This window comes from Tenrec ecaudatus, chromosome 4, assembly GCF_050624435.1.
Source record: "Tenrec ecaudatus isolate mTenEca1 chromosome 4, mTenEca1.hap1, whole genome shotgun sequence".
Lineage (NCBI taxonomy): Eukaryota > Metazoa > Chordata > Mammalia > Afrosoricida > Tenrecidae > Tenrec > Tenrec ecaudatus.
The window spans coordinates 197,187,562-197,206,916 of NC_134533.1; the positions used below are offsets into that span (position 1 = coordinate 197,187,562).

The 19,355-nt window shown below is 46.9% G+C and overlaps 1 protein-coding gene across 3 annotated transcripts in view; it reads left to right on the forward strand.

Annotated features, from left to right (window-relative positions):
* The window catches only part of ATP2C1 (ATPase secretory pathway Ca2+ transporting 1), a 127,708-nt gene extending 123,387 nt beyond the window's left edge, over positions 1 to 4,321 (forward strand). For all 3 annotated transcript variants that reach the window (XM_075547210.1, XM_075547211.1, XM_075547212.1), the window contains 4 exons: positions 159 to 306; positions 990 to 1,085; positions 2,143 to 2,284; positions 3,747 to 4,321. In XM_075547210.1, the coding sequence (XP_075403325.1) occupies positions 159 to 306; positions 990 to 1,085; positions 2,143 to 2,284; positions 3,747 to 3,880 (520 nt within the window). In that variant the 3' untranslated portion in view covers positions 3,881 to 4,321. The remainder of the gene's footprint in view (positions 1 to 158; positions 307 to 989; positions 1,086 to 2,142; positions 2,285 to 3,746) is intronic.
* The last annotated feature ends 15,034 nt before the right edge of the window (positions 4,322 to 19,355 follow it).

Consider the following 19,355-nt stretch of genomic DNA (forward strand, 5'->3'; position numbering starts at 1 on the left):
AGCCATAGCTAATAATTTCTTAATGAGCCAGATTTTATTTCCACAAGGAAGGATTTCGTTTGCTGGGTAACCGCGGTACCAGCAGAGTTGTAACGGTAGCAAATACAAACCTTAAAACTTTACAGTAATGTGCTTTTCCGTGTGTTTTCCATTTGAAGCCTGGGCGTAGAGCCAGTGGATAAAGATGTCATTCGTAAGCCCCCACGCAACTGGAAGGACAGCATTTTGACCAGAAACTTGATACTTAAAATACTTGTTTCGTCGATCATCATTGTTTGCGGCACTCTGTTTGTCTTCTGGCGGGAGGTACAGTCCCTGCCCAAGCTGCTGTATTGACAAGCGTCTGTGTGAGAGGTCTTACAGTTGTTCAGCACTTTGGTCCGAAGGGTGGAAAGGGAGGCGAGCTCTTAGAGCAACGTAGCAGTAAACCTGTTTTCCAAGGGTGTGAGTTAATTTTCCTGATTTATTCATCAGAGTAATGTAAACATCCAGAGAAGTATTAGCAATAGAATGGGAAATTGTGGAGAGACTAAGTTAGGAGGTGTGAGAGAATCTTTAATGTAGCTACTTTACTTGCCATTAAAATAGAAAGTTACGTGAGTACATCATTCCTGAGGAGGTTCTCACTTTTCATGATTATAAACCAATGTCCAGTCCTCGAGTTGTGTCCAGCTCATGGTGAGCCCCCCAAGATAAGGTTTCCTAAGCTAATAAATCTTCACTGCAGCAGTGAGCTCCTCTTTCTCCCAAAGGAGCAGCTGGTGAGTTTGAACCACTGAGCCCGGGGTTAGCAGTTCAACACTCGGAAATGCCACCAGGGCTCCTAGACCCCAGGTATTCAGTCAATTCCAGAAATTTGGGACCGGTTCGTGTTTCGTATCTCAGAGTAAAGCTATGCCCCCTTAATGGGGGAAAAAAAAAAAAAAGAGCCCTTTTAAAACACTATTTGTTCATTGACTCCAATGAACATTCATTTTTCCCCGTGACAGCTACGAGACAACGTGATAACGCCACGAGACACAACAATGACCTTCACATGCTTTGTGTTCTTTGACATGTTCAACGCATTAAGTTCCAGGTCCCAGGTATGTTCGGGTGATGGGAGCCGAGCAACTCAACTGGGTATTGGATGCTCTACAGCAAGTAGAAGGCAAGGACCGTGGGTGTTTGGTCTGCTCTGTGGCCACAGATCAGAGCTCCAGACGCAGTCTGCCTACAAGCAAGCAGGAACTGTGGGTCACAGCGGTGGGGGTGGGGGGAAGAGACCTGGGAGAAATAGAAGCAAGCCCTTCTCCGAGTAGGAGAGCAAAGGCAGTCAGGGCCGCCGCCCTCTGATCTTTCTCCTCGCCATCCTTTGCTAGCTGCCAGCAGTAGGCTCACGTTCCCACTGCCCGAGCTCACAGGCAGACCCCAGCCTCTCGATAAGACCAGGTTCAGTGCAGAAGAAAGTGCTGTTAACACAGAAGCTCCTTTAGGCGCATTGATAGCGGTTCCATTACTTCGGTAAGGCATTTTGAATTGAGGCTCCCTTCCTACAGTGTGTATCCTAGTGTGACTGCCTCTTCTTGAATCACGAGCTGGAAATCAGTGGTGTTTTTCAGAGCATACCATCCTCGAAACCTGATTTCATTTGCGCCTCGTGATCCCTTTCCATTTAAGAGCAGAGTTTACATCCTTAACTTTGCTGGTGCCCATGTACCAGGCTACAGCTTTCTAAGTGCAGTGTGTGGGCGCTGATTTCAAGAAGCTCTAGTCTATGCTCCTTGCTTAAAAAGGCAGTTTTACTGTGGTTTCTGGGCCTGAATGATGGGTAGGTGTAAATTAGCCTTGTAATCATACACAAATAGGGCTTTTTAATATTGGGGGATGGTAAGATGTTTACTTTCTTCCTCTAGTCATATATACACAGTCATACACACTTTTTAAAGCAAATCCATTCCTGCAAAACATAAAAATTTATTTGTATTCCATCTAAATTATTAAAATAATGTTTGAGATTTCATGTTACTGACAGAATTCATCGATTACTGAGGTTCCCTCCGTGCACTTGTGTCAAGCCTATCAAACGCAGTAGCAGTGAATGTAATGTTAAAGCAGTGACATTTGTGACAAGGACTGACGAGCGCTGCCCTCTGCCTGCAGACCAAGTCTGTGTTTGAGATCGGCCTCTGCAGTAATAAGATGTTCTGCTACGCGGTTCTGGGGTCCATCATGGGGCAACTGCTGGTGATTTACTTCCCCCCCCTTCAGAAGGTTTTCCAGACCGAGAGCCTGAGCGTCCTGGGTAGGTACTTTGTTGTCTTTCTCACGGGCAGGTTGCAGATGCATTTGCTCTAATCTCTTTTTAAAAAGAAAGGAGGAAATAGACAGTGGAACATAGGCATGAATATAAGCATGCCTGCACGGATATGATAAAAGAATGTGCTCTACTTCCCCCTTTGGGACAGTACGGGGTTAATTAACTCCAGCGTATGGGCACTCCAGGGGCCTTTGAATGGGCAGTAGCCTAGGGCTTAACTCTTGCATGTTTGCGTTTAAATATTTGTTAAGAACTATATTGGTGGTTGTGAAGAATGACCAATCAAAGTCTATGATGGAGTCATCGTAGTTTATAACTTTGATATACTTCTCAACGTTATATAGAGAGAAAAGAGGTGAGATTTGCGCATACTGAAAACAGCATTTTCTAAAACTCTGATTTTTAAAAATAATTACGCTAGTATTTTACTATTCTTACTTGCTCATTTCCACATTCTAATTTTTGTGAAATAATGAATTTATCAATGATATCAAAGTTGAGGTATGGTTCTATGGAAATTTTTTTCTACATGCCATGCATTAAATGGATTACAGAACATTAAAAATGGATCTTCATAGATGAATGCGAGGAATGACAGTGTGATGATGGAGTTCATAGTAATGCTGCCACTCCATCTTGGGGTTTTACATTATCTGGTATATTTCTGAAAAAGACGTGATGAAATCTCACTGTTGTTTCCTCGAAGTTAAAATTTACCTTAAAATTGATCTCGTTTGATTTCTATATTTTTATGTTCACATCCCTTCCTTGTTCAAACGGAGGTTTGAAGACTTAGCTGAGGGTTGGGTTTTGTTCTCGTGACATCTGAGCAGTAATTCAGAAGTGAGAGAGTATAGATGTTACTGTGAAAGCGTGGTCCTTGAAAGTTCAGCTCTTGCAGACTCTGAAACGGAATCAGTGGGTGGAGGTGTCTAAGTGAGCTTCAGATGGACATTTTCAGGCAAATCGCTGTTAGGTGGCGTCCAGTAGGTGCCCACTCACAGCGACCCCAGGGGCAATAGAACGAATGCCGCCCAGCCTGTGCCAGCCTCACAGTCAGCCACCGTGTCAGCCCGTCCCATCAAGGGTCTGTCTCTTAAATAGTAAGCCCCCCCGACAAGTGCCTTTTGTAGGCTGTGCCATCACCCCAGAGAAGAGTCCTGTGGCTGGGGTGACTGCCCCCAAGGGTCACCCAGGACTCAGAAGGCGTTCCGAGGCTCAGAGGAGGCGCTTGTTCTGGCTGCCGCCGCTTCTGCTAGGCGACTTTGGATAAGCCATGTCGTCCCTTTGAGCCTGCCTTTGTCCATTCTTAAGCCCAGGATCCGTGTTTCACCTCAGGGAGGTTGAGAAGGCTGTGGCCCAGTGCTAAGAGAACGGAAGCTCCTCGTCATGGCAGCTGCGATCAAGAGTGTGGCCCTACCAACCCCGCCTCCTTTGTCTCCTGCAGATCTGCTGTTTCTCGTGGGCCTCACCTCGTCGGTGTGCGTCGTGGCAGAAATCATCAAGAAGGTGGAGAGGAGCCGGGAAAAGACCCAGAAGCATGTTAGTGCAGCGTCGTCGCCGTCTTTTCTTGAAGTATGATGCATATTGCATTCTCTTATTTGCAAACTGGGACTCCAGTCCGAGGATCACTTGGAAGGGCAAGTTCAAGAGGACAAAGGAAGACTCGAGGACTTGCTAACTTCACTGACTAAAAATGAGCGTTAATATCCAAGGCTTGATTTGAGACCTCAACCTGCTGGCAGACCTAAATGAAATTATGCAACTCTGATAACATAACCATTATTTAAATTGGCCTTTGTGATTGAGTGGAACTTTATAAAGCATATGGGCAGTTATTTAAAAAAAGGAAAAGGTGACACCTGAACCACCTCCTGCACTTGAAGAGGTCTACAGTACAAATACACTATCTAAGATAGATTCAGTTTTTGTTTTGTTTTTTTAATTTTTAAATATTGTATTATTTATGGTGATGGGGCTTTCTTACTAATAATAATAATAAAAAAAGTCATGTTATCATTTCCAAGGCATTCTGTCTGGTTGAGATGCTGAGTCCCAGGAGTGCCCGGATCGACCACTGTGTGTTCTGCTTGCTGACGTGCAAGCAGCCCCCGTACTTGTGCACCCATTTTCCTGTCTCATGTTGTTGGCACAGGATGTGACCAACCGCTGTCGGATCCCTGCTCTTTTCTTTCCTTTTGTGACTGAAAAGCCTAGTAGACTACGGTTTGAAGTAAATGTTTGCTTTTCTTAGCAAGTGTAAATGGTTGCTTTTCTTTTTCAGCTGTGAGTCCGCGCTCTTGCGAAATGAATACAGGGCGGCTGTCAAGTGCCATTCTGGTTCTGCCAGCAGTGTCCTTACTGAACCCTTCCGCACCGAGTCAAACCTCTAAGCCTGGGCCGAACTGTTATCACAAGCTCCATTAACGTGGCATGCCGCCTTTTGAGATCAATATAAAATATAGATGTGAATATATATATACATTGTCCAGCATCATCTTGTCCTCCACGCAATGTAAAGCCTGAGAAGGGAGGCGGGTCGGACTTCGTCTCGTGTACTCCGGCCATGTCAGGAGAGACCAGTCAGTCCCTGTAGGGGGGCACCGTGCATGGTACAGTGGAGGGGCAGCAAAAAAGAGGAAGGCCCTCCACGTGGTGAAGTGACACGGTCGGCAGTAACGGGCGCCCCCACCACTGCGATCGTGAGGATGGCGCGGGACAGGGCCGGTGTCCTCTCGCCCATGGAGCCAACTAGATGGCACCGAGCGACCACAGAAAATCTAACACCAAGCTCAGTAGTTGGTCATCCTTGATGTTTCATCTGTCCTGTTAAGCTTTTTGTGTTGTTGTTGTTTAGGAAGTATAAGTTGCCACACTTAAAGCCTGAAAACACCTCGAGCCCAGAGGGCTTCTGAACCCGAATGCGCGTGGAACCGAAGGACAAGACCCTGTGCTCTCATGGACCTGCAGGCCCCTGGCCGGGGCACAACTCCGACCCGTCCCTCCTCCCTCCTCGCCGCATGTTGCCCCTGCTGGGCACGCGGGAGAAGCACCTGGGGCTGCCTTGTGCCCTGGCCCCGTCTTTGGGATGGATGGCTTCAGGTGTGCGCAACTGGTTTGAGCCGGAAACGCACTGTTAGGAAGCCGGTTTCCTGTTTGCTACTTCTAACTGAACAGAAGTGGGTCTTCCATTTTCACAGGCTTAATTCCTCCGTAGCTCAGTGAGGTTGTTATTACGGTAATTCTACACGTTAAAAATGACCAGGGTAAGCCACGCTCTAGCTTCCATCGCCCATATTCAGCCATGAGTGTCTGCCCTGATGGGTAAGAGTGATGTGAGTGAGGCCTTGTCACTAAGGCCACTGCATTTCGTAGCTGCGAGCAGAGGACCTGCATTTTACTCTGCTGTGCCCTGTGAAGCCGAGCAGTCAGTTGTACATAATTCCGTCTTCATTACTTCACACGGATGCCATTTTGTAATCATATTCATCTTTAGTGATTTAATATCTCATTCCTAAATTTTACGGTAGAGTTTCTCCTGTGTGTAAAGACTCAGCTGGTATCATGTGCACATCGATCCGTTGCCTAAGTCGCGTCTTAGGCGCAGAGTGTGGTGGTATGAAATAAAAGTGCCTGTCCTAGCATTTGGTCTTTGAACCCTAAAAAATAAGTTAATGTTCTCCATAGGGATGTTGACATTAGGGGGAAAATTTATGCTGTAGAAGTTATAAAAGTACATTATCAATCTACTACATCCAGGCGTGGCTTTTCTACTGCATAGTCATCTGAATTTTTATAGATTAGTTAGACGTCTTAATTATGTAAAGTTTTTTGTTTTGTTTTTTAACTGTAGGCTTGCCTGTTGCTTGAGTAGGTGTGACCTGATGGTGACCCCAGGTTTCAGGAGTGGAGCTCTGCTCCATAGATTTTTTTTGGTTTGTTTCTAAATTTTATTTATTTTGCTGCCTTTATTGGAAAATACATGTAGCAAAACAGACCAATCCTAGAGCTTCTACATTAGTGACGTGGATTCCATTCTTCCGGTTGAGCTCTGTCCCCACCCTTGTTCCATGTTCCTGAGCATTAATTCATGGGGCCCAGGCTCCCCTCTTACCTTTCCAGGTGCCTTTGCCAATTGGATTCCACCAGGATAGACCTTAATGCTCAAAGTGGACCTTTTAGAATAAACTCAAAAACTAAACTCACTGCCAGCGAATCAGTTCCATTTCTTAGTGACCTTACAGCAGTGGTTTTCAACCTGTGGGTCGTGACCGGGTCGCCCGATTCATCACAGTAGCAAAATTACAGTTATGAAGTAGCAACGAAAACCATTTTATGGTTTGGGGTCACCACACATGAACTGTATTAAGGGTGAGGCATTAGGAAGGTCGAGAACACCTGCCCAAGAGGAATGGGGTTTTCCAAGATTGTAACACTTTACAGAAATAGACAGCCTCGTCTTTCTCCCAGGGACCACTTGGTGATTTCAAACCACTGACCTTGTGATTAGGAGCCCAAGACATAAGGTTTGGTTTTAAGATGAGCTCGTTCAGGGACCATTTTTGATTTCAGGTTTAAAGATGATCTCAAGCCAGTTGTTTGAAGGCTCATCCAGCCGCCATGGATCCAGAAACTGTAGAGCCCGGCTCCACGGGGTTTTCAATGGCCATGAGATCCAGGCCCTGTGTGGCCCACATGGTTAAAGCCCTTAACTGATAGCTAGCTGAAAGGTTGGTAGTTTGAACCCACTCAGAATACCCCAGAAAACAGACTTGGTGATTTGCTCCTAAAAGGTCACAACCCTGAAACCCTTATGGAGCAGGTCTTCCCTGCACACGCAGTCACCATCAGAATCGACCCGACAGCAGCCAACAGCAGCATGTTTTGGAAGTAGATCTCCAGGCCTTTCTTTGGTGCCCCTGGAGGGATTTGAACCACCACAGCCTTTTGGTTCCTAGTCACGTGCAAACCCTTTGTGCCGGGCATGGGCCTTGGGGGCTTGCTTGAGTCTTAAACAAATGTATTGGATTACCCCCTGTTAAGCAATGAAAAGTTATTTGGCTTCAGAGTTGCTAAAAGATCAGTGTCTTCAGGAAGAAAACAAAGAACAAAAGTCGCCTTAGAGGCGAGCCATACCGCCAAAGGAGGCAACTCGGCCTCCCAGGCGAACCATACCGCCAAAGGAGGCAACTCGGGCCTCCCAGGCGAGCCATACCGCCAAAGGAGGCAACTCGGCCTCCCAGGCGAACCATACCGCCAAAGGAGGCAACTCGGGCCTCCCAGGCGAGCCATACCGCCAAAGGAGGCAACTCGGCCTCCCAGGCGAACCATACCACCAAAGGAGGCAACTCGGGCCTCCCAGGGAGAAGGCTGTAGTCCACAGTGACCTGCAGCTCAGCAGGGAGACCTGGCTTCTACCTTTCAAGCGAGGCGTCTGAGAAACTACTTGTCTTCCTGGAATCAAATGTTGATCTCAAAATTTCTTACATAGCTAAGTGTTAGGCATACTTGAAATCATTTCTCACTAAAAATGAAGTGGAAGCAAGCACTATCTGGGGACACGAGTGTCACAGGGCTTTCTGCCCCTATCGTTTGGCATTTCACGTGCACCTTATTTCCACACACGGCTCGCTTGTTCATCTTGTCAGTAAACATTCCCTGAGCACCTGGAATGGGCTCGGAAGTAGAAAGAAGACAGCATCTCTGCCGTGCAGGAGCTGCGGATGGACCGGTGAGGGACGAGACTGCTGGGCACACACGTCCCCGGAGCTTCCCCTGATGGTGGCATTGGAGAAACTTCCAGATGCTTTCTTTCAGTGGCGGAGCGTGAGCAATGCAAGCTGTAGCCGAGTCGCATAGGTGGCGCAGATACATTTTCACCCCAATCCGTAAGTCACTGGATAAACCCGGCTCGCTCTGGCTTCATCGCCCTGGGGCTCATCTGGGGTCTGACAACGGGCTCTTGTTTAAATCCCATTTTTTTGTGGTGTGGTTGCCTGAGTCGGTCAGGTCTTAATAGTGAGGAATGGTCAGCGTGTACCTGGCATTTGCATTAGACAACTGTTCTGCAAGCATTGCCCCAGTTCTAGGTCAAGAGCTCAGAGGGAGCATCTTACCCTGTGGAGTTCCCAGGCTCCATTCTAGAGCCCAGTTGGAAGCCATGCTGGCAGGGCGTCGTGGGGAAAGGGCGAGCTAATGGGGTCCCTGCCCCTTGTGAAGCCCTTTGAATAGTAGCAGTGGATGCTGGTCAAGATGCCCCTGTAACTAAGGCAAGAAATTAAATCTCGGGGAGAAGTTACTGCCGAGAGTCCGTTCTCATTCCTGCCATCAGAATCAAGGCGTGGTTTGGGAATCCCCAGCAGAGAAGCAGCAGACAGGACAACCAAAAAGGCCTGGAGTTTGCAGAGGTGCCCGGTGGGCGGGAAGGCACCGGTGTGTATCTGGGCAGATTGACAGGAGGTGAGCGGTGAGTTAGGAAACGTTTGGCTTGGTCTCGGGCATGCTGGAGGGATTCAAGAGTGATAGGCATTTGGGTTTCCACTTGGAATAGGTTGGTGGCAGCACAGAGGCTGGTTTGCAGGGACCAGAAACAGACTGATCAGAAAATTGCAGAAACGGAAGGAGAAAATGGCCCAGGGCAGCGGTTCTCAGCCTTCCTAATGCCACGGCCCTTTCATACCTTTCACCTCATGTGGTGAACCCGACCATAATATTGTTTTCGTTGCTACCTCATAGCTGTAATTTTGTTACTGTTATGAATTGAGCAACCCCTGTGAAAGTCATTCGACCCCCAAAGGGGTGGAGACCCACAGATTGAGAACCGCTGGCCTAGGGCTACTGCCATAAATTACCACGCACTGGGTGGCTGCTAAGAGTAGAATCGCATGGTCTGTCAGTTCCGGAAGCTGGAAGAGACAATGGTATCTGCTGTGATGGGACTGGGTTAGCTACTGCTCCGTGCCTCTCCTAGCTTGAAGGAGCCCTAGTGGCGTAGTGGTTACACAGTGGGCTGCGACTTGAGTGGTCAGCAGTTTGAAACCCAGCAGCAGCTCCACGGGAAAAAGACTGGGCCATTTCTACTGCGTTAAACAGTAACAATCTCAGAAGACCCTGTAAGTCAGCATTGACTGGATGACAGGGAGTTTGGGTTTTGGCTTAGCAAACCTTGGTGTTGCTTGGCTGCCAGTCTCTGCCTCTGCCTTTCCATCTGTCTCTAGCTTCTCTTTTATAAGATACCAGCCATACAGATTAGGATTTGCCCTCCTTCGGCCTGACGTCAAAGTTAATTTACAGCATCCTCACAGGCCTGTTTCCAGGGGACAAGCTCCATTTAAAAGCACAGAGATTGCCTGTTCTCCTGGAGAACAAACAGTTCAATCCGTAACAAGGGACTGGCAGCTGGTGAGTATGGAGAGGGAAGCCCGCCAAGTCCCTCTTGTAAGATACAGCACTGAAAGGCAGAGAAGGGGGCGTGGAAAAACAGCAGGTTCTGCAGCTTTTGGCCTTCCGTCTTGACAGAAGAACCAACACCAAATAGAGACTCCTGTGAGACTCAGGTCCATTTGCTATGTGAAGTTCAAGGTGCCCTTGAAATGTCAGTGGACACACTCGAGCTTTCTAGCACAGAGTGAATTAAAGCTATGGCTGATCTATAATAAGCCAGGAGCAGAACAATTTCCTTTTAAAAGCTTCAATAACTTCTTGTTAAAACTAAAATAATTGAAAGTAAACTCAGCTTTGACAGTAGATATCATTGAAAAGTAGTTTCTGTAACTTTCTACTATCCACCACCGATGGTACATATGCGAAATGCAAGGCTGAGGCTTGGGGTAAAGTCTATGTTCAATGTACATTTAAGGCAGGTGATAAATACTGACTTCTGAATCCCTGGTCCTGGAATTCAGTCATTCTCCAGAGTTTGAGAACAATTCTGACCCGTATTACTGGAAAGCTTCTTAGCAGAGTGGTGTGTCAACTAAAGAGCTCACAATTCTGCTTTGGAAACAAACCATCTTCACCCAGGACCAGCTGATCCCCAGAATGAGTCAAGTAGGTGAATTAAATGGAGAAGTTTGAGTCTTTAAGCAGCCACTTGGTTATGTAAAGTAAGGCTCATTCCAATGAATTGTCAAGTTCAAAAAGAACTATGTTCCTAGGACCCCTCAAAAAAAAAAAAAAAAAAAAACAAACCTCCAAACTCACCACCATTGATGCTGAGTGACCTGCTGTGGGCTTCCAAGCCTGTTAGCTGTTTGTGGGAGTAGAAAGCCCAGTCTTTGTCCCGAGGAGCAGCGACACCACCTGGGCTTCTAGGTCAATGTCAACTGTTTCCTCTACAAGAGCCACTGGACAGAGAAGCCTGGGTGTATGTTCATGATCATTTGGAAGAACGACCGTCATTCCATTTAATTTTCAAAGCCTGAATCAGCCTCTATTATCGAGCTCTCAACATGAATCTGTTTTGAAGTTACTGACTAGAAAACACTCCTCTGAATGAATAGTAGCACTTACAAACACACACACACACGTATATTTGTGTCAGAGGAAGTGAGTCTGCAGTAAAGGACTGCACTGCCTAGATGGACGTGTGCTGAGTGACCAGCCTGGCGAGAGCAGGTGATTTATGGCAGGAGAGTAGAAGGCAATGTTGGTTTTGTGCACTTTACTCATGATTCTTCTGGAACCTTTTGAGCCAAAGGTCCCAATTATAGTGCTCTGACAATCCCCATCCAGGTGTTTCTGGACACCAAATCTTCATTTTTTAAATTAACTTTATTGGGGCTCTTACAGATCTCATAACAATCCATAACTCAATTTTATCAAGCACACTTGTACATATATTGCCATCATTTTCAAAATAATTGCTTTCTAGCTGAGCCCTTGGTATCAGCTCCTTCCCCTCCACCTCCCCAACCTTGTGAATCCTTGATTAATTATATATCATTGTTATTTTCATATCTTACATACATTAGTACAGGTAAGAGGTCTTGACACACGGAATCCAGGACAGATAAACTCCCCACAAACAGTAGTGAAAGTAGTGATACCATGGGAGTAGGGGGACAGATAACAGAAATGTGGGCGAAGGGAAACAGTGGACGGTGTCAGATATGAACCTTAATTTTTAAAACTAAAGCATTTCAAGTTTATTTTTTCTTTAAGAAACATGTTAAGACACAGCAATTCAATCCAACCATTTCGACCCACACAGCTCCTTGACTACTTTGTCTGAATTGTGCTGCTTTCCCACCCTCTTGAACCCCAGGATTCCTGTCTGCACAAGGCCATCGAAAAAGGGGAAGACCCTCCGCAGTGTCTGCACAGTGGGCTTATACATGCCAGTCCTGGGCAGGGTGGTGGCTGGGTCTGTACATGGGGTCACATCGATGAGGGCCAACTCATTGGCAGCTAACGATAAGGAGCTGTCGAGCTGCGGTCAATTTGATTCCGCTTTTAAAAGCCTATGAATCTCAACGCAGCCCTTTTTCACTGGGTAAGCTAAACTATTGTTTGGTTTAGAAGATGCTTCTAACAAGGTTTTAAGACTATCTCCGGGCAGTGGTTTCAAGGATTCAGCCAGCCTTCATGACTCCAGAAAGGCCAGAGTCCATGAGTGTTGAGTTTCTCTCCCTTGATCGGGTTTCTTCACTTGGATCTGTGATCAAAATGTCCGGTAATGTTCTCCAGACAAAGGAGGGAGTTGTTTATGGAGGCAATTATCCACACATGCCCTATCCTCTTGTGCCAGGTGACGATTGTGCCTTCACTGACCACTTGCAGCTTTACAGAGCCCAGGCCCTGTGCAGCGAACTACAACAGAAACATCACTCCCTATGATCAGGCCGATTGACTGGGGCATTCCGTGAAACCAAAACCCTAACCCAATGCAACCAGGAACCACAGCCCCTGAGGTTTGGGTTTTGAGCTGATACTTTTCTTGTAAATGTACCCACCACACAGCGTTTGCCAATTACATTCCTACCGGTGCCCGACTGATGGCAGCAATTACAGTCACCTGTGCGGGTTTGCCATCACCGCTGAACCTCTAATCATCCTCCTCGGTCTACCCACCTCATTTCTGAGCTTCTAAATGCTTCCCTGCTCTTCAAAGCCCATCGGAAATACCGGCCAAATTGCTGGATGAAGCCTGTAAACATTACAGGTCTGTGAGGTGAGATTTCTTATGTTCTTTCTTGTACTCAGTAGACCACGCGCAGCTCTGATTGTAGGCATTTGACTATGGAGTGTAACGCTGAGCCACTTGGTTGGCTAAGTAGAAACGATACAGGAATCTCTTGGTGGTGCTTGAGGAGGAAAGTGGAAACAAATATCCTCGCTATTGGTTTTGAGCTTTAGTTCTTTTTTGGAGTAAATTTGACATTCCTGTGTTCACGTTGAATGCCCGTGGCGGGGGTTTTAGCAACCTGTATTCAGGGTGTTTCAGGGTGAACAGTGGCTCGTTTGCAAGTTACAGAGCATACCGACTTCTGTTTCCTGTGCTGTTTGCCTCAATAGTTGCCAGCTTGAAGACATGCCCTGACCAAGGCCCCAGGGTCTGCCGTGGCTTTGTAACCGCTGTTTGGCCTTTCAGAGCGGCCATTGAGCTCGGCCAGAGGTCCGTCCCTCTCCCCTATCTCTTGAGCAGTGGTTGCCTCCCTCAGCGTGGTGAACCTTACCTCCCTGAGCAGCCCCTGACGGACACAGCAAATGGATCTCCCTGAGTTCCAGAAGTCCATGGAGAGCTCTGTGTATTGCTAGCTTACATTTCATGTGCCTTTTGGTTTAAAATAACGAACTCCACTCAACCACATTAAAAGCAGTTTTCTAACTCAGCCTTCTCTGCAATAGATAAGTAGTCCTGAAGTGAAAAAGTGGCCATCTGGTGCCATCTCCTGGCGGTAAAGAAAACGCCTGGTGGTAAAGAAAACTGGTGGTAAAGGTCTTGCCTTGACCTTTTCACCAAGTCTGGATCTGAAAACCGTATTCTGCAATGTCTCAGTACTGAGTTTACAGAACAGTCTCCTTGGAGCTGAACAGAGAGGAGACGTAGAAAAGGTGTGCATGACAGATAAGACAAATATTTAAGCATTATGAGATCAATTTTTTCTTTTAAAAATTATTTATTGGGAATTAATACCTAAATCATTCCATTATCAATCACGCCAAGCGGAAGTGTACAATTGCAACCAAAGTTTCCAAACGTTTAAAATTATTTTTTAGGGGATCATACAACTCTTATCACAATACATACATACATCAATTGTGTAAAGCACATTTATACATTTGTTACCCTCATTCTCAAAACATTTGCTCTCTATGTAAGCCACTGGCATCAGCTCTCATTTTCCCCTTTCCGTTCCTGCTCTACCCCTCCCTCATGAAACCTTGGTAATTTATAAATTATTTTTTCATATCTTACACTTCCCAACGTCTCCCTTCACTCACTTTTTTTGTTGTCCGTCTCCCAGGGAGGAGGTTTTATGTAGATCCCTGTAATCAGTTCCCCTTTCTACCCACCCTCCCGGTATCACCACTGGTCCTGAAGGAATCATCCATTCTGGATTCCCAGTGTTTCCAGTTCCTATCTGTACCAGTGTACATCCTCTGGTCTAGCCAGATTTGTAAGGTAGAATTGGGATCATGATAGTGGTGGGGAGAGGGGGTTAGGCGGAAGCATTTAGGAACTAGAGGAAAGTAGTATGTTTCATCCTTGCTACACTGCACCCTGACTGGCTCGTCTCCTCCCCGCAACCCTTATGTAAGGGGATGTCCAGTTGCCTACAGATATATGGGTTTTGGGTCCCCACTCCGCACTTCCCCATATTCACAATGATATGATTTTTTGTTCTTTGATACCTGATACCTCATTCTTTAGATACCTCGTGATCACGCAGGCTGTGTGCTTCTTCCATGTGGGCTTTGTTGCTCCTGAGCTAGATGGCCGTTTGTTTACCTGCAAGCCTTAAAGACCCCAGATGCTATATCTTTTGATAGCCAGGCACCATTAGCTTTCTTCACCACATTTGCTTATGTACCCACTCTTGTCTTTAGCGATTGTGTTGGGATGGAATGCCAGTTTAATAGAACAAAGTGTTCTTGCACTGAGGGAGTACTTGAGTGGCGGCCCAATGTCCATCTGCTACCTTAATACTAAACCTATAAATATATTCATATAAATCTATTTCCCTATCCTCATATGAATATATTTACATATGCACATGCCTTTATTTAGACCTCTATAAATGCCCTTTGCCGCCTAGTTTTTTCCTCTGTTTCCTTTTATTCCTCTTGTCCCACGATCATGCTCAGCCTTCATTTGGGTCCAAACATTCTTTTCCTCCTGGTTTCCCTTTTACTGCCCCCCACCCCACCCCCACCCCAAACCCTTATTCTGCCCACTGTCCCTGTAGGTTTGTCAACATGGCTTCATATCCCAAACCACAGAAAAATATGTAACACAACTTCAAGAGGGTGACCTCTTGGCCATTTTTAATGAGCTATAAATGAGTCATTTTCCTCTGATGTCCCACTCCGATTTATCCAATGGGGTTGCATCACTGAGTATATGTTATCAATGCCTTTGTACACGGAGCTGGCATGGCTAGGCCATGGATTAGCTGGCTGTGTGACAAATGGTACAGATGATTTACTTTAATCCTTACTTGCTTCCCACGGTGGGACTCATGTTATGGCTGGTGGGCTGTGTCCACCTGCAGCCTGTCCGCTATAGCACAGTCTGCTGAGAAGGAGCCACCACAGTCCCACAGTGTGGACCAGCGCTTTCATGCCCCAGCAGGTGTGGCAAAGGCCGTATGACCCACAAAACATAACATAGTTACTGTTGATCTGGCTCTTTTTCACGTCATTTCCGGACCCCTCATTTAGATACTTGAACACAGGAAGTTAGGCCGCTGGGGTACCTTGCGTGGGAAAGGGAGAGGCATACATTTTCCCTCCCCTGAAACCTCCCAACAGGTGTTTCCTCTGGGATCCAGATCTGACGTCTCTGTGGGGGAGCAGGGGGACTCCCTCTGCTCTCAGATCGTCACCAATGGGGGGGAGATGCCAGCTGTTGTGGGTCTCCCCTCAGTGCCAAAGCCGGTGTTCGTATCGTGGGTGGGGATGCTGACGGGCTGTCTGTCGTCTGCACACCACCCTCGGAGCTCCCACAGGCTTTTATCTGTGGGTGCAGCGTCTGCGCCTGGCTGGCGATCCCTTCCCCCTTTGCACTATTGGTCTCCGTGGTGGTTTGCTCCTGGTACAGGCTCAGGGAAATGCTCCATTTGAGTTGGCAAATGCATACCGTCTTGCTAAGGGCAGACAGTGCTTAGTTAGTGATTATAGAAAGCACAGCATCTAACAGCCCAGTCTTAAGGGAGGAAGCACTTTCATTTTCTCAGAACATTCGAGGCCAATGTCGGCCAAAACGTGCTGCACGATCTTTCTAAAAATAAAGTTCTCAGAGCAACATATCTTTAGTGAATTCCTTTTGTACTCCATCCTGGTTGTGTAGGCCTTCCTGCTTTTCCACCTCAGTTATGGGTAGCAGACTAGAGTCACTTTCTCAGCTGTTCAACTTTAAATTATCAACCTGCCCAGGAACTCAAAAGGTTGTGGTCCTTTGTGAGTGGCCGTGTGTGATGTCCCCATTCCCAGATTTCAACAGTCTCCCCGCCCCCCCGCCCCATTCTTTCTGCCGGCTGTGATGGCTTAAGGCAGGGCCACGTGGGAAGCTTGCTCTTCCCAGAGGCTTCAGATGTTCACAGACGTTTGATAATTATAATAATACATGATGCTCATTGAAGACACCTGGTAAACAGGCGTTTACCAGGTTGATTTTAATCATCTCAACACCCAGAGAAACCATAAATGCCAACATGTTAATGCAATCTTCATCCCTATTTCTTGGGCTCTAGCTATGAAGGGGCTTCCGAAGTTCGTGGAGATGTTATTTTTAAGAATCCTGTTTCCCACCCACTTTTTGAAGCCTCTGGTGGGTCATGCTCGATTACCCTTTCATCGTGGGTTCCACCCTCCCCACTCTGAAGGTCATCCTCGAAAAGGAGTGAGTGAGGGAAGTCCTTCTGTGTTCTCTGCTTCTCACGTAACAGACGCAGCCTTTGGTTAACGTCTGCTCTGGGTGGGTTTTATCTTCCTGACACTTGTTAGGATTCTGGGCCACTGTCGTAGGCCACTTCTTTCTCCCTCATCGTTATATGTGTGCTTATCTGGGAGTGCGTCAGACTTGTGGAAAGGTGGGATGCAAAGATAATGCAATTGTTTCCCACTTGTTGAAGCTTCTTTGTACAGCCAACTGAAGGTTCCATGGGCTGTCGAAAGAACCAACAACTCTGCCTTGGGAGAAGTACAGCCCGAATGCTCCTCAGAGGCCAGGATGGTGGCCTCCGTCTTGTACTTGGGACCTATTAACAGCCAAGGCCAGTCCTGCTCAGTGAAGTAGAGAAAAGAAGACCCTCACCTGATGGATGGCTGAAGCAATGGGATGCAAGTGAACGGCGAGGATGTGCAGGACCGGGCAGTTCCGTTCTGTTGCACAAGGGTCTCTATGGGTTGGAACCAACTGGACAGCACCTAGCAGCAGCAGCAACAGATGTTATTACTGAACCCCCTTAAGGGCATGCGAACCCCACGGATCTGCAACAAAACACAGACGTCTCCGCGTCCCAGCGCCGCTCCCCCTCCACCAGTGGATGCCGGTCGGGGATTTGAGAAGGGGGCGCTCGCACACAGGCTGAAAGGGGACACACTGCCATAGTAACCTCGGCCAGTGGTTCACAGTTGTTCTCACCGGTCCAGGTCCCACTTTCAGAAGGATGTGAATAATCTCGTTCACCACAAATGATTTCCCGATGTGAGCGAGGTCGCGGGACACGAGTTAATCTACAGACTCCTTCCCACATCACGACACAGAAAGTGAGTTACTATGCAGTGACCACTGTGCAAGGCAGCCTGGTTGGGCTTTTGTAAGTCAAAAATTCCATCCTAGACGTGGCCCAAACCTCAGTGTTGGTACATTCTGATGTTTTCTGTTGATAGGTGTGAGCAGGTTATAAGTTAACATCAGCTTTTCCCCTCTAAAACAAGCGTAAGCTCCCTGATTCTGGTGATAGTGGGTTACATTCATTGGTCATAGAGATCTCCATGTCTCCCCAAAGTGATGAGAGCAAAATTGTTTTTTGAATACAAACACACATATAAACATCTTTGAGGAGCCTTCCAAAAGCTTATGGAGATAAGGAATTGAAAGATAATGGAATTATATATAACTGATTTGTCTCTCCCCCTCCCTTTATACGTGGCGGCTTCAAAAAGTATGTGGGAATACGACTTGATTTTTTCACTCTATTTCTCCACACACACACACTCTTTGAAGCCCCCTCACATACCAAGAAAAAGACCTACCTGTTTTAATCAAAAAGGAGCCCTGGCAGCATAGTGGATTACGTATTGGGCTCCAAACTACAAAGTCAGCAGTTCGAAACCACCAGTAACTCTTGGCAAGAGAGGCGAACCTTTCTACTCTCGTAAAGATTAGTAGTCTTTGTGGTACTTACTTCACAGCACCTTGAAGTTACAGCAAGGTGTAGGGGCGGAGTTCAACCTGTCAATCAGGCCTAATGGTGCCTCCCTGTGGGTATGGCCTTCTTGGGAAGTCTTCACCTTCTCTCTGCCTTCACCTTCCTGCTGGCTGACCCTGGTTGCTGCCAGAGCCCTGGAGAGGTGCCCACCACCTTTGGATTCACAAGACTGTATCCACTAGCCTGTGATATTCCTGCATCCTTCATCATTGCATGTGGCTATGTGAGTCTCAAGAGGGACTTACAGACGAGTATTGGATTTACAGACTTGAGTTGGACTGGGGGGGATGTTTTCTTAATACAGAATTACTTCTTGATACAAAGTTTCTTACACATATATAAGAGTGTCACTGGATTTGTTTCTCTGGGCAACCTGGCCTAACACAGTTCTACTCTGCTCGGCCATAGGGCTCACTGTGAGTCAGGACTGACTGGATGCCAATAGGTGAGTTAGTTTTAACCACGTATCTAAAATAACGTCAAGACTAGCAAGGACACAGGGATGGCTTGTGTATTACATTTCCTTGACCTTCTTTCTGGGCTTCTGAAAGCTGATCCCAGGGCAACTTGTTAGGAACACAGGTGTTGTCTTTCATCTCTTCCTTTCGTTTGAGCCTGCTAAATGAGCTGGTGCAGTCCTGCCTCTGAATTTGAAAACTTCTGACTTGGTATGAGGTTCTCAGCTTAGAACTTTGACAGCAGACTGAACTTGAACTTGGCATTATTGAGCTCTCTGGGGGAAAGTGCAGAATCCACCTGTCCTGTGTGGCTCAGACACGTGCTGCTGGCAGACATCTTTTGGGCGCTGCTGGCCAAAAGAAATGGTATTTTGTGTGAAACTGGTGTAAGGCACAGAATCATTTTCAGCTGTCTTGACTTGAAATGAGGCATCAGAAAGCATTATGGGATAAACACTAAGCTACCCACATCCCTCTCATCAAACATACAAGGCCACCATGTTTGGAGGCAGGAGCTGCTAAGTGTTACCCTTCTGTGGAAGTGAGTCTTCTTTCTCCGGGCACCAGTGCTGGCTGCTGCCCAGGGGCTGCTCAGAGTCCAGGGTGTGCTAGCCGTCGAGGGAAACCTTGAGCCAGCCTCCGCTTGGCTTTCTTAGGGGTGTGGGAAGGGCCAGGATTTAACCCTGGTGGTTGCAGCCAGAAACAATTCCTTGCAAGTGGTTGTTTTTGTTGTTGTAGTCCAAAGTATGTGAGACAGAGTCTCACCCTCCTTGCCTCTGGTTGTACTTCTTCCAAGACAGTTTTGTTGGTTTCTCTGGAAGTGTTAATATCTACTTGTATCATTATGTTTCTATCTCATACCCCAGACTCCTTTAAATTGAGTTTTAAAAACAATACTGAACATTTGAATCAGAGAAAGGCAGGGGCTTCCAAGTGCTCACAGAGGAATTCTTCCTTCTGGGGAGACGGACACACACACACACCACCACCACCACCACC